Below are 11550 nucleotides of genomic sequence, written 5' to 3'. Positions count from 1 at the left end.
GAAATGCAAATCTCCAGAAATACAAAATTCAAGAAATGAAAATGTTTATTTCTATTGTCAAAAATAAAAAAAATAGGATTAAATATCAAAACACGAAGAAAATCCCTGGTAGATCCTCAACTGCAGTTTCTGTCCAGCAAATAAAGACTAATCTTGATCAGTCCATCAGGAATGTGACATTTTCCCTCAGAAATCCTCATTCCTGCTCGCTGGTTTGGGAATGAGACCATGATTCAAATGACCTGAAAACAAAAGTTAGAAAAACTTAAAGGTTACAGTTAGATGTCCCTAAAGGTGATATACAGGCTAGGATGGGTTTATAGGCTACACAAAACATGTTCATTACATTTATTGCACAAAACAATTCTTAAATAATAAGATTTTAGTTCAGTTCAGAGTGAGCTGTTTTCCTTTGAGCTGGAATTCTGCTTCGGTTGCTAGGTAACGGGCTAGCTTAGCTGGGGTTGCTAGGTAACGGGCAGTTACATTCCAGAAGTTTCTGAAATGGCTCATTTTTCAAACAAAACGCATTAACATATTGCCAAAATTTGGCTGGGTGTTTTCTTTTTTAAGCGCTGGGGCTGATTTTAGAAGCAGTAGAAACCCAAATGGAAGGATAAAAACAGCTTTAAAATCACTCAATGAATCTTTACGATTTGGATTGAAATTACTTTATTTTGCATAAATGAAGATGTGCATTCAATGAGGAAACCGAAACCGAAAGACAAAAACTTACCAAATTAACTTCTATGTAACCACAAAGGTGCTGTCTTGGATCTTGGCGTTAACGTACTAAGAAAACAACAAAGAATCAAAAAGGAAATTTGATATTATCAAACATGTAATCAAATAATACAAATGTAATTAAGCTGAAATGTTTCTATCTTACATCCAGTCCTCTGGGGGATTTAATTGGCTCAAGTCCGTTGCAGCACAACAAAGTAAAAGGTCTCTCCTTAGTTACTGAATGCTGTTTGAAGCACAGACCGAAAACTTTGGCAGGTAAGTAAACATCCCAATCAGCTGCATGCTCCTCTGTTAGATCACTGACCATCCTGTTACAGGAGCAGAAATGTCAGAAATTGATTAACTTGATTTTAATAACAGTAATCTATGTAAGTTTCAAAGCATGTTGCACCTGTCAATCAGCTGCGGTGTGATTAAATCCACGCTGCCTGTCTGCTGATGATAAACCACAAGAGCAGTCGAGTCCTTTAGGTGATCTTTCAGCTCACAATTAATCTAGTAAAGTTTAAAAAAAAGACACAATGTGAGAAAACAGTTAGATAAGCCAATATTGTATTAGACTGTAAGGAAAACCAGCATCATAATTAAATTATTCCATCCAGTGGCGACCCTAAGAGGTGGCAGAGGGGTGCCACGGTCCCACTTGAGAAATATTGGCCACCCTACTCCAAACAATCATATTCAGGTCAGAGAAATGTGTACAGTTATCTTGTTCAATCAAGACATAAAAATATAACCCAATAAGTAAGTACATCAATTTATAAAATTACAAATAGAATACTTTTTTCTTAGCTGTCCCCCTCTAAAATTTTTACTGGTTTGGTTTTTGGGCACTCTGTCCACATCTGAGTGTAAGGTATATTTTCAGTGTTTCAGTAAGGCTACATTTATGCATTAAAATCAATTCAAAATTAATAAACTATACTCTGTAAGTAAAGACTTTATTTTATTTTACTGAGCTGCACTTTTACAAACTGTTCTTAATTGACTTTTATCAGCCTTCTACTCCATGCTGCAGTGACATCATTTTAATGACACACACTCACTCTGTGGACTACGTCATGAGGCAGCCTGGAGAGGATTCTCAGTGGATACCCGAAGTGTGCGATGATGTCGGCAAGGCTCTTCGCCACGTCGGACGGGAGGCAGGACTGCATGGGGACGGCCTCCACCCACCTGGAGTAGAAGTCTGTCAACGTTAAAATGTACCTGTGTCCATTCAGCGTCTGTGGCAGCGACCCCCTGACGTCCAGTCCCAGCCACTGCCACGCCCCTTTCACCTGGAACCATAACGTAACATGCAGTCGTGTCGGAAATAACAACTTTGAACTTCTGACCACCTTTTAAGTAATTATGAAACTGAGAATACCTCTATAACATTGTCAGAGTCTTGATCCTCTCCCTGTAGAAAGATTTCAATAGAATAATTAGAATAATTACAATTATACGCTATTTGTATAACACAAAATCTTATTTTTAAATATTTGCTGCTACTTACACTGAAATCATCATCTGGAGCCCACTGGATATTCTGTTGATTCATGTGAAAGAATAAAATTGGACAAGAAAAAATGTATTAGATGATCATACAGGATTTAAACCCACCATCATATCACAACATTATCAAAGGTGACCTATGATTCTTTCTTGAGCAGGTTAGTGTAAACTCATTGTTTACAGAAGCAGCTTTGAAAAGTAGAAATTAAACCTTCTATGCATCCAACAAGAATGCAGCAAGTGGTTTCTGCATGATAGGTCATTAACAAAACACTTGTCTTTTCCAGTAGCCATTGTACAGCAGCACATGCTGCGGTAAAACCAGCTGACCAAATGTACTGGAGCTCAGCTTGGGTTGCTAGGTGAGGAATTCCACTGCGGTTGCTAAGTAACGCCAGAATGTCTGTTGAACATTCAGAAGGTTTTTGAAAGGACTAATTTTTGAGACACCAAAAATATAAACTTATTGCCAAAAAAAAAAAAAAATGCTGGGTGCTTTATTAAAAAGTTTAGGCTGCTTTTAGAAGCAGTCGCGCCCCAAATGGAAATATAAAACGTGTAAAATATGAATTTTGCATCATAGTTCCCCTTTAAAGAAGGTGAAAATACACCTGTTCGATAACCAGGATGTAAAACTGCTAACCCACCTACCTGTGGCACGCAGTAATCTCCATGAAAGAAATGTGGAAATGAGTCGATCTTCCTCAGCCGCTCATCAACTATGATTCTCCATTTTTCAGTGTTTTTCTGATCTTTGTCTCTGATCATAAATACAGAAAAGTTTCACACATTAAACAGATAAACATCCAAATATGTTGCAAAGAAAGAAACATGGATGCATCTGCAGCTAAAAAAGTACTTCTAACGTGAAAAGTTCATCTTTCTGCTCGACTTAACGTCGATACAGTGTAGGACTAATCTTTGACTACTAGTCCTACACTGTATTGATTAATTAATAGTTACTAATTGGATAACAGTTTAATAACTGGCTGGCAAAAGAAGATTTAGTTTTATGGAATTCAAACCATGGGAAGCTATAAATGCCACTTGAAGAGTTTTATGTAGAGCATATTTACAGATTAACCTTTTTTTTATCCGAATTGCAAAATGTAGATATATTTTTTACAATTTTGTCTTAAGTATTGCTCTGAACATGTCGACCTTTCAACAGAAGGCCTTTTTCAGAATCTATAACTCCAATTAACGATTAATCAATTACCAAATTATTATTTGAATCACAGATTAATCGTTTCAGCCGTAATGTAAATTACCTTGAATTTACCTCTATGACTTCAGTCAACTGACAACATTTTTGTACATAACCTGAATTTATTGGCTTTGTAAACTTGTTTTAATTTGGAAATATATATGAAAACTGAACTGAACGTTGTTGTTTTTTAAATCAGAATTATAAAAAAATCAAAAATCACATCAGTCTTCACAAACTGAGCTGATGCATTATTATGAGTTCTTCACAGAGTTACACACCCTGCTTGCTGTTCGTCTCTCTGGTTGAGTTCTTTGTTTTTAACGCTGCTGACAGAAGGAGATGCTGCAGATGAAGCCGACTCTTTCTCTGAAGACTGAGCACTTATATTAGGCTGAATTCATAGAGAAAAGAAGCAAATGAGCACCTGGCGTTTTAAATATTTAGAGAAGAATCATATTTTGGATAAGAACATTTAATGAACTTATTAGGATTTTACCTTATGTTTCCTACGTCCTCTGCCTGGAGAAACCTGCATAAAAGGTGATATAATAAGATTTTTTCAAAAAGCCAGAGTATAAGACATATTTAATTGAGTCCCTTCAAATTATTAGATCTGAACACAAACCTTGTTTTTCTGAGTTTTGTCATGAGGTGAAAATATGGTGGGAACCGCGTCGTCTCGAAGAGTCACACACTTCCCCGTTCTGTCGATGTGCCGCTCCTCAAAATGATTGATGCAAAGCGCGGAGAAGCGAGTTGGAGCCCAGTCCTTCAGCTTCATGTTGGAGAGCCATTTCTTAAGCTTTCTGGGATTGTACAGCGGAAATCTGCAGTAACATGTCGACCATTAGATCAGAAAATAACTCATAGTTAAAGGAAATTTGAGTATTAATAAGCTTTGAAATGGATCTCTAGTCCAACTGTTTCCAAATGTTTTGACATCGGGAACATACTACAAAATATATAAAAAATAACTTTTAGAATTTAGTTGTTGAAAATTTTTATCATCAAGTAATATGACTTTATAAATCTGAAAATAAAATTTCCCACCACAATCCCGTCTCTGGATTTAAAAATAAGTGTAATAAGCAGCCTTTTCCACAGCAGGCCTGTTCCTTTGGTCTTTTTCTGGACAGAAGCTTTTTTTTGTGCTAGCTAAGTTAACTTGAGGATCAAAGCAGCCAATCAGAAAGATTATCGTGGCAAATAACATTTCAATAACTTATTTTAAATAATGTTTAATAATAATGATTTGCATTTTATAAAAAAGAAAATAGCATCTTAAATTATTCAAACTTGGACTAGATTATCCTAAACTAACAGCAGAATCGATAAAGTCAACTGAATATAGTTCACATAAACACCACCAATTCAGAAAAATAAACAAGTAATTTTAATTCTGTCAACATAAATTCCAATTTACCTTAGTTATCAGACAATTTATCAAGTTCAGTTCATTATTCAGACTTATTTAAAATGTTTCCTATCTAAAGATGCCAAGCAGAATGCAGCAATTCCACATAATGAGCATGTATGTGGGGGTAATAGGAAAGCAACTCTCCGTTAACAGGAAGAAATCCCCAGCAGAACCAGAACCGGCAGTGACAAACTGAGATTTGAGCAGAATTATTCAAATCTAGTTTGTGATTTATGAAACCTTTATTTTATTTGTTAACTAAAGATCCGTATGACTGTCACTTGTTTTTATAAAAAATATACTTTTTGCATCTGAATCACATTAGAATTAGTTAGACTCTTCTAACCCATGACAGATTACTCCAAACGAATAACAAAATACTTAAAACCACATTTGAGATTTGTAAAACCTTTGTTTGATATGTGAAAGTTCAGAAAGGGGCAGTTTCAGTGCTGAAAGTTTAATTTTTTCACATTTCATGCCTGCTGGTCTGGACTCCGACTGAAAAGGATTTTCTGAAGACATTAGCCGCTTTATTTTTATCAAAACTCAACAACACTCCACTTAAAACCTTAATATCTTTTTTACTTTTCTTTTGGGATCAACTCGGTGTTGTCTCGATTCTGCACATTAATATAACTTTGGAAAACAACTTCTAGAACAAATTATTTAATGCTACGTATTATTATTATTATTATTAACTAGCATTACATCTCTAAGCTAGCTACCTGCTATTTATTTACGTACTCGTAAAAAAACTCACTTAAAGAACTTAACATCCGGGTCTGTCGAGGTCTCGCAGTTGTAAGCACATTTATACCTTCCCATTTTTTACACCATAAAGATAATGTTCGAACAAAACTTAATATTTTTAGAATTCTGATATTTACAGAAAAGGATCAACGTTAGCATTAAAGAATACGCAACATCCGGTTCGTATTTTCAAAATAATAGCTCTATATTAACCGTCATCGGCAAAATAAATAGTGAAATATTGAAATGTTTTTCGGAAAATTCTAATACTAATTCCAAGAGGTATTTATATTTTATATTAAGTAATACGCCAACTTTAAAAAGTTCCTTAAATCCAACTGGTTACTTTTTTTTTATTTTTAGGCTAACGGATGTTGATAGGTAAACCTAAAACTTTACAACCGGATGTTATTGGGGTTTTTTCTTGTATTTTTTGTAACACTGCCATCTAGTGGCTAAAATGTTTTTTCTTTTTGTTTTTTGATTGCACAGCTAGTGTAATTATAAACACCCGTGTGAATTAATTGAATACAAATGTAAACTCTTTTGAAAATTTATTTAGAGAATTTATATGTTTAAAGTGAAATTTGCAACTGTAACAACAACAACAAAAAACAGTTGCACTTTGATAACACAAGGTATAACAATCAACAAACTTTTAGCATATTTTCTGTGAGCTTTGAATTGATTGGTTTCTGGGCATAAATTAATAAGCTTAGCTTGTAATTTTAAAATACAAGCTAAAATCAATTATTCTTACAACTGATTGCTCGAATTACTTTCAGGAAACTAAATAAATTTAGCTGAAAGTGTGCAAATGTCTGAGTCTGTTAGGATACCAGGAAACCCAACATGATTTCAAACTTGTGCATCCAATTCATTTGTAAACATGAGTTGTAAAATTATTCGAATAAAATAAATATATGTGTGGAGAAAGAAACTCAGTTTAATCATTCTTTTTATTAAGAAATTATACAAAAATATTTAAATTCTTCCACAATGTCTCAGAGCTGTTACATTTTCATTGTACATGAATTATAAAACATTTAGAAAAAAAGCAGCTCAGCTGTGTTTTGTTTTCCACTCCACTCGCCACTCATCCCAGTCCAGCAGAGTCCTTTCTGTGTCCCATCCTGCAGCTTTAACACCTAAATATCACAGATTTATTAACAAATCACGCTCACAGAGACACAAACTACAAACGCAAACTTGTGTAAGCTCACCTTTGAGGAATGGAGAGAAATGTGCGTCCATCTGCTTCTGACTCTCGCGCACAATTTCCCACAAATCTTAGATTAAGAATAAAAATGCAATGTGTATCTAATGAAGCACTGAAACAATTCTTGTGCAAATGCAGAGCAGAAAAGCTCACTCACTTTGCTGCGTTGGTTTCAAAGCGGTTGGGCAACTCAGCATGTTGCTGACACATGCAGCCTGGCACATCGCTCTGATTTCATCACGAACTGATGCGTCTGTCCCCAAACAGACACAAATGCAGCCTGCAAAAAGCAGGACAAGGTTGAAAAATATTTAAAATTTAGTAAATCGAAGAGTCATTCAGTGGAAAAGGGTAGAATACCATTTCTGATTCCCAACAGGAAGGGCGTGTTATTTTCCTTTAAAGCCAAATTCAGTTCCTCTGGGCTACAAAAAAAAACACAAAATGAGTCAAAACAGAGTTAAAGTTTTAATCTGTGTTAGTAAAAATTATTTCTGGAGTTACCTCTGAGCAACATCCTGTAACCTGACGCCAAGCTTAACTGGTGTGGCTTTTCCAAACTCTGAGAAATATGAAAGAAATATTAATAACACAACAAGAACCACCTAAAAAACAAAACAAAAATCTAAAGTTTTAACATACGTAGGAATACGGGTTCTCTCTGATTCGCCTCAGATGGACTCAGGATTCGTCTGTCCTTCAGATACTGCAGCATCACGATGGAAAGCCGCGCCTCATTGAAGGTTTCCATGACAACCGAACGCACAGCTTTGTAGTTGGCAAAGAGGTGAAGGACAGTAAAGAGGAAGAAGAGGGAGAGGGTCAGGCTGAAACACACAAAGAATAAAGAATTATTAAACTTTTAAAAAGATAAAACGTGTATAAAAGTTGGAAATAACGTCAAAACTTACACTGGATTATCAGTGACAAGAGGAATCAGCAACAGGCTGACCAGCAAACCAGCAAGATTGACCAAAGTCTCCTGCAGAAGACATGACAGAAAACAAACTTTATTTATTATATTACTCTATTTATGTAGTTATTGTTGAAAACTTCCATTTATTTTAGTAACTCTATCACTAAAAATACAACATTTAAGTTTAGAATATTACATCAGACCAATAAGATTTAACAAAAAGTCCATAATGACAGTAAATAAACAAATAAGTGCTTAACACAAAGTATGACAGAAAACCATATATATTTAACCATATACACTGCATATCTTACAAATATTTTTTCATTAAGCCCATAGTGACAAAAAATAAATTAAATAAAATACAAAACACTTGTGCTTAGCAAAATGTATAACTACATTTTTAAAAAATCTAATAAAGAACTTAATTTAATGAAAAAATTTAAAAATGTAGCCTTATTGAAAATACTGCTGGTACTAAAGACACTTTTAAGCCCACAGTGACAAAAAACATTATTTAATTTTTTTTAAATTGCATATGAAAAGTATTATTTAAAAAAAAAGGAGGCATGGAAATAAATTGATCCAAAAAATTGCTGCCTTTTCAACAATGAGGGTTTTTTTTTTTTAACTCACCCAAAGTAAATAAGACTTTCCAGCAGTGAGAGCTGGTTTACTGCATGTTTGATTTCATCCTATCAGAACATGATTTACATTTTAATTCACATGTTGCCAAAGGGGAGATTACCTGACTGCCATCTTTGGCAGAGATATCCGCCATGTTGTCCCTGCGCGCCTGATGAACAGTGAGCGCAGCTCTGGTTGCTCCTCCGGCGACGCCAACAATAGACTGAAGGAAACAAAAACAGGTAAAACACAAAACAGATTTTATGTTTTAGTCGGTAAATTCTGCAGGTTTATCTATAATGAAAACAAGTTTTTTTCTTGAGTCCCATTCGTGTCAGAAATTCCAGGATTCAGACAAAACGTTATTTTGTTCTGAAAGCCCAAATAATCAGAAATATCTATCTGGAGATTTAAGAACTGCAACAATAATAAAACATCCTGAGGAAATATCGATCTCACAGAACCTCAAACTAAGCAGATGCTTCTGTGGTGTAAATACTTTATTTTTACCTTGAATATTCCTGCAGTGCAAACTATCAAAGTGAAGCAGGCCGGAAAGTGGGGAGCCAAGATTTCCATGAACATTGCAATGTCGTTGAGAACATCAGCAAAAAGCCTGGAAAGGAATTACAATATTAAATCATTATGACAGTGACAGCTATAATCATAGGAGAGCAGAAGTATATTAAATTTCATTTATACCTCCACTTTTTAGCCTCCGAGTCCAGCTTACTCCTGAAGTGTTGAAAAAATTATTTAAAGCATTAAAAACATTTATTGAAGCTGCAAAAACACAAATCATAACTTACCCTTTCCTCCAGGCAAAGAGGATTCTTCCCAACATGCCAGTTCCATCTGCAGATAACACACACTTTTAAATAATAAGACAGATTGATAACATGGTTATTAAGTTATCTTTACAGTTGCTCATGTTAAAGTTGCACCTCGTAATAACCAGGTAACTGTGGCTGCAGCTACAGTCGCCTCCTGGTTTCCAACACCAACACCTCTAAGGGAAGCCTGAGTGGCCAGAGTCCCAGACAGAGAACTGGAGAACGCCTGGAAATTTAAAATAATATTCAATCTGGTAGCTCAGGATACCTACAACGGCATTGTAGATAGGAAAAAAGAGGACTACATTTCCACCAAAAAACTTTGAAAATGTTTAGATTAATCTTGGAAATTTTCACAAAAAATTTAGAAAATTTCTGAGTTTGAAAAGTAAAAAATTTGCTTGGAAAAAAAAACTCAGACATTTTGAGATTAATCTCAGAAAACATAAGAAACATTTTAATTTCTAATTTTCAGAAATTCTTGAGAAAACTTGGACATTTCTGAGTCTCAAAAAATTTTAATTAAGAATTTTTGAGTTTTGAAGGTAGAAATTTCCTGATGTTATTTCCAAATTTTCTGAGTATTTTGGCAGAAATGTAAACTTTATTGTATCTATAACGACCCGAAAGTAGTCAAAGGATCCTCTGTATTGGTTTAAATATTTGCTGTACCTGAAGAGTATCCCAGAACTGGTACTGAAGATAATCACTGCTGACACTTTCTGGGTATCCTTGAGGCAGAAAGACGCTCTGAAACCAACAGTTAAAGCGTCAAAATCTCAGTTTTTATAAACTAAGCGAACTACAAAATACAAAAGACGCTTACTTTAAAGAGTTCAACAACTGAGTGGCCTCTTGACCCAGCTTCACTCCCGTCCCTCGTCCTCTTCATTACTCCATCACTTACTGAATATTTCCAAGTCTGTCCGCTGCCGTATCTCTCAGTAGCTAACACCAAACCTCCGTTTTTATCCATTGTTGGTGTATTGGAGACACCAGTGTGAATTATAAGGATATTAAAATCTGTTAATAACAGGAATATGTAACATTTAATATGATTTAGATGAAAGGAGAGTGTTTTGGTTCACCGTCGACGTGTCTTTCAATTCTTTCACGGTATTTCCGTGTTTACATCCGGGCTCGTTGTTACTCAACTTCTCATTGGTGGATCCGGACGGAAAGGCGGGGCTTAAAAAGCACAAACTCAAGTTTTCTGTTGCTTATTTAGGCTAAAGGATCCATTTTACCACTATAAGCATCCAAGATGATACATTTGATGCTTTTATCAACATCTATATTTATTGTGGTGTAATAATATTGTTTTATTAGCCATATATAACACACTCAAATGTCGCTTAAACAAATTTACACTAGAAAGTCCGTTGTGTAGATTAAAAATGCGTTTAAGTTGACCTCCTTTTTAAAAACGTTTGTATTTTACTTTATTGCCCTAAATATTATGTTGTCCGCCCGGCTGAGTATTTTTTCTTTTTGTTCTTTGGAAATTTAGAGTTTTAACAAATCTGTGATTTGTGATGTTTAAATGAAAAATGTAAAAACTTGTACTGTTATTTTACTAGTCATATTTATGGATTTTTTTAAATTAATTTTTCTCGTTAATTGTAAAAGTAAAAACAAATGAATATAGTACACAATAGGTATTTCAAAAACAAACTCCAAATGTATTTAGGAATTTTACCCTTTGTTTTTTTCATTGTTTATTTACTTGTAATTATTTTCTGAGTTAAAACGGTGGCATTGCATCGAGGTGTAAAAAAAAAATCATCCGTCTAACTATAAAACCAGTTTGTACTTCCTCAAAAATACTTGCTTCACAGTGCTGTGGAAATAGTATTTCCCCGAACACAGAATTTTGTTCTGTTTTTTTCTATTTTTCTCACACAAATATAAAATAAAACCAGACAAGGACAACCCGACTATACAGTTATGAAATCCTCATTCTTTAAGGGGGGAAACAAGTTATTTAAACGTCTTTGTGTAACATTGACAAGCTGTTTAGAAGGGAGGTGATACTTTATGTCTGTGTTTTATGACACCATTTTGGTTTTGCATACATTTTGCATTATTGTGGATTATAAGATTAAGATCAGAATTTTGAGACTAAAGTCAAAATTCTGAAAAAAAAAAAAAAAAAAAAGAATTGTAAGGAGGAAAAAAGTCCGAATTGTGAGATTCGGACAATTCGAGAGAGAAAAAAAGTAAAAATTCTGAGAAAAACAGTCATAATTTTGAGATTAACAGCAAAACTCCGAAAAAGTCAGAATTTTGAAAGTAATGTGAAAATTCTCAAAATAACGTCTGAATTTTGAA

At 34.4% G+C, this 11550-nt stretch overlaps 2 protein-coding genes across 2 annotated transcripts; both read right to left on the bottom strand.

Moving 5' to 3' along the window:
* Positions 1-27: 27 nt before the first annotated feature.
* LOC103468940 (uncharacterized) lies at positions 28-5798 on the bottom strand. The gene is made up of 12 exons (XM_008416341.2): positions 5635-5798; positions 4080-4281; positions 3951-3983; positions 3733-3845; positions 2896-3004; positions 2246-2278; positions 2117-2149; positions 1794-2027; positions 1139-1242; positions 890-1055; positions 737-792; positions 28-242 (listed from the first exon to the last, which is right to left on the bottom strand). Exons 1-11 carry the CDS (start codon positions 5697-5699, stop codon positions 748-750), a joined length of 1137 nt encoding a protein of 378 aa, XP_008414563.1. The 5' UTR covers positions 5700-5798; the 3' UTR covers positions 28-242; positions 737-747.
* Positions 5799-6564: 766 nt separating this feature from the next.
* On the bottom strand, positions 6565-10491 carry rusf1 (RUS family member 1). Its single transcript, XM_008416340.2, has 14 exons — positions 10046-10491; positions 9892-9969; positions 9331-9445; positions 9196-9241; positions 9089-9121; positions 8897-9002; positions 8508-8609; positions 7755-7825; positions 7486-7670; positions 7348-7405; positions 7204-7268; positions 7001-7123; positions 6848-6913; positions 6565-6772 (listed from the first exon to the last, which is right to left on the bottom strand). Exons 1-14 carry the CDS (start codon positions 10193-10195, stop codon positions 6687-6689), a joined length of 1284 nt encoding a protein of 427 aa, XP_008414562.1. The 5' UTR covers positions 10196-10491; the 3' UTR covers positions 6565-6686.
* Between the last annotated feature and the right edge of the window lie 1059 nt (positions 10492-11550).

The sequence above is a fragment of the Poecilia reticulata genome, linkage group LG8 (genome assembly GCF_000633615.1).
Source record: "Poecilia reticulata strain Guanapo linkage group LG8, Guppy_female_1.0+MT, whole genome shotgun sequence".
Classification (NCBI taxonomy): domain Eukaryota; kingdom Metazoa; phylum Chordata; class Actinopteri; order Cyprinodontiformes; family Poeciliidae; genus Poecilia; species Poecilia reticulata.
Note: the sequence above shows the minus strand (reverse complement) of the source record. Positions and strands in the feature narration are given on the sequence as shown.

Coding starts and splice junctions, on each gene's coding strand:
- LOC103468940 (XM_008416341.2), bottom strand. CDS start 5,699: ATGGGAAGGTATAAATGTGCTTACAACTGCGAGACCTCGACAGACCCG. Junction 3,846..3,950: donor GAGGACGTAGGAAACATAAG/GTAAAATCCTAA, acceptor CTATGAATTCAG/CCTAATATAAGTGCTCAGTC. Junction 2,279..2,895: donor GAGATTACTGCGTGCCACAG/GTAGGTGGGTTA, acceptor ATGAATCAACAG/AATATCCAGTGGGCTCCAGA.
- rusf1 (XM_008416340.2), bottom strand. CDS start 10,195: ATGGATAAAAACGGAGGTTTGGTGTTAGCTACTGAGAGATACGGCAGC. Junction 8,610..8,896: donor GCACTGCAGGAATATTCAAG/GTAAAAATAAAG, acceptor TGTTTCCTTCAG/TCTATTGTTGGCGTCGCCGG. Junction 7,124..7,203: donor CCTGTTGGGAATCAGAAATG/GTATTCTACCCT, acceptor TGCTTTTTGCAG/GCTGCATTTGTGTCTGTTTG.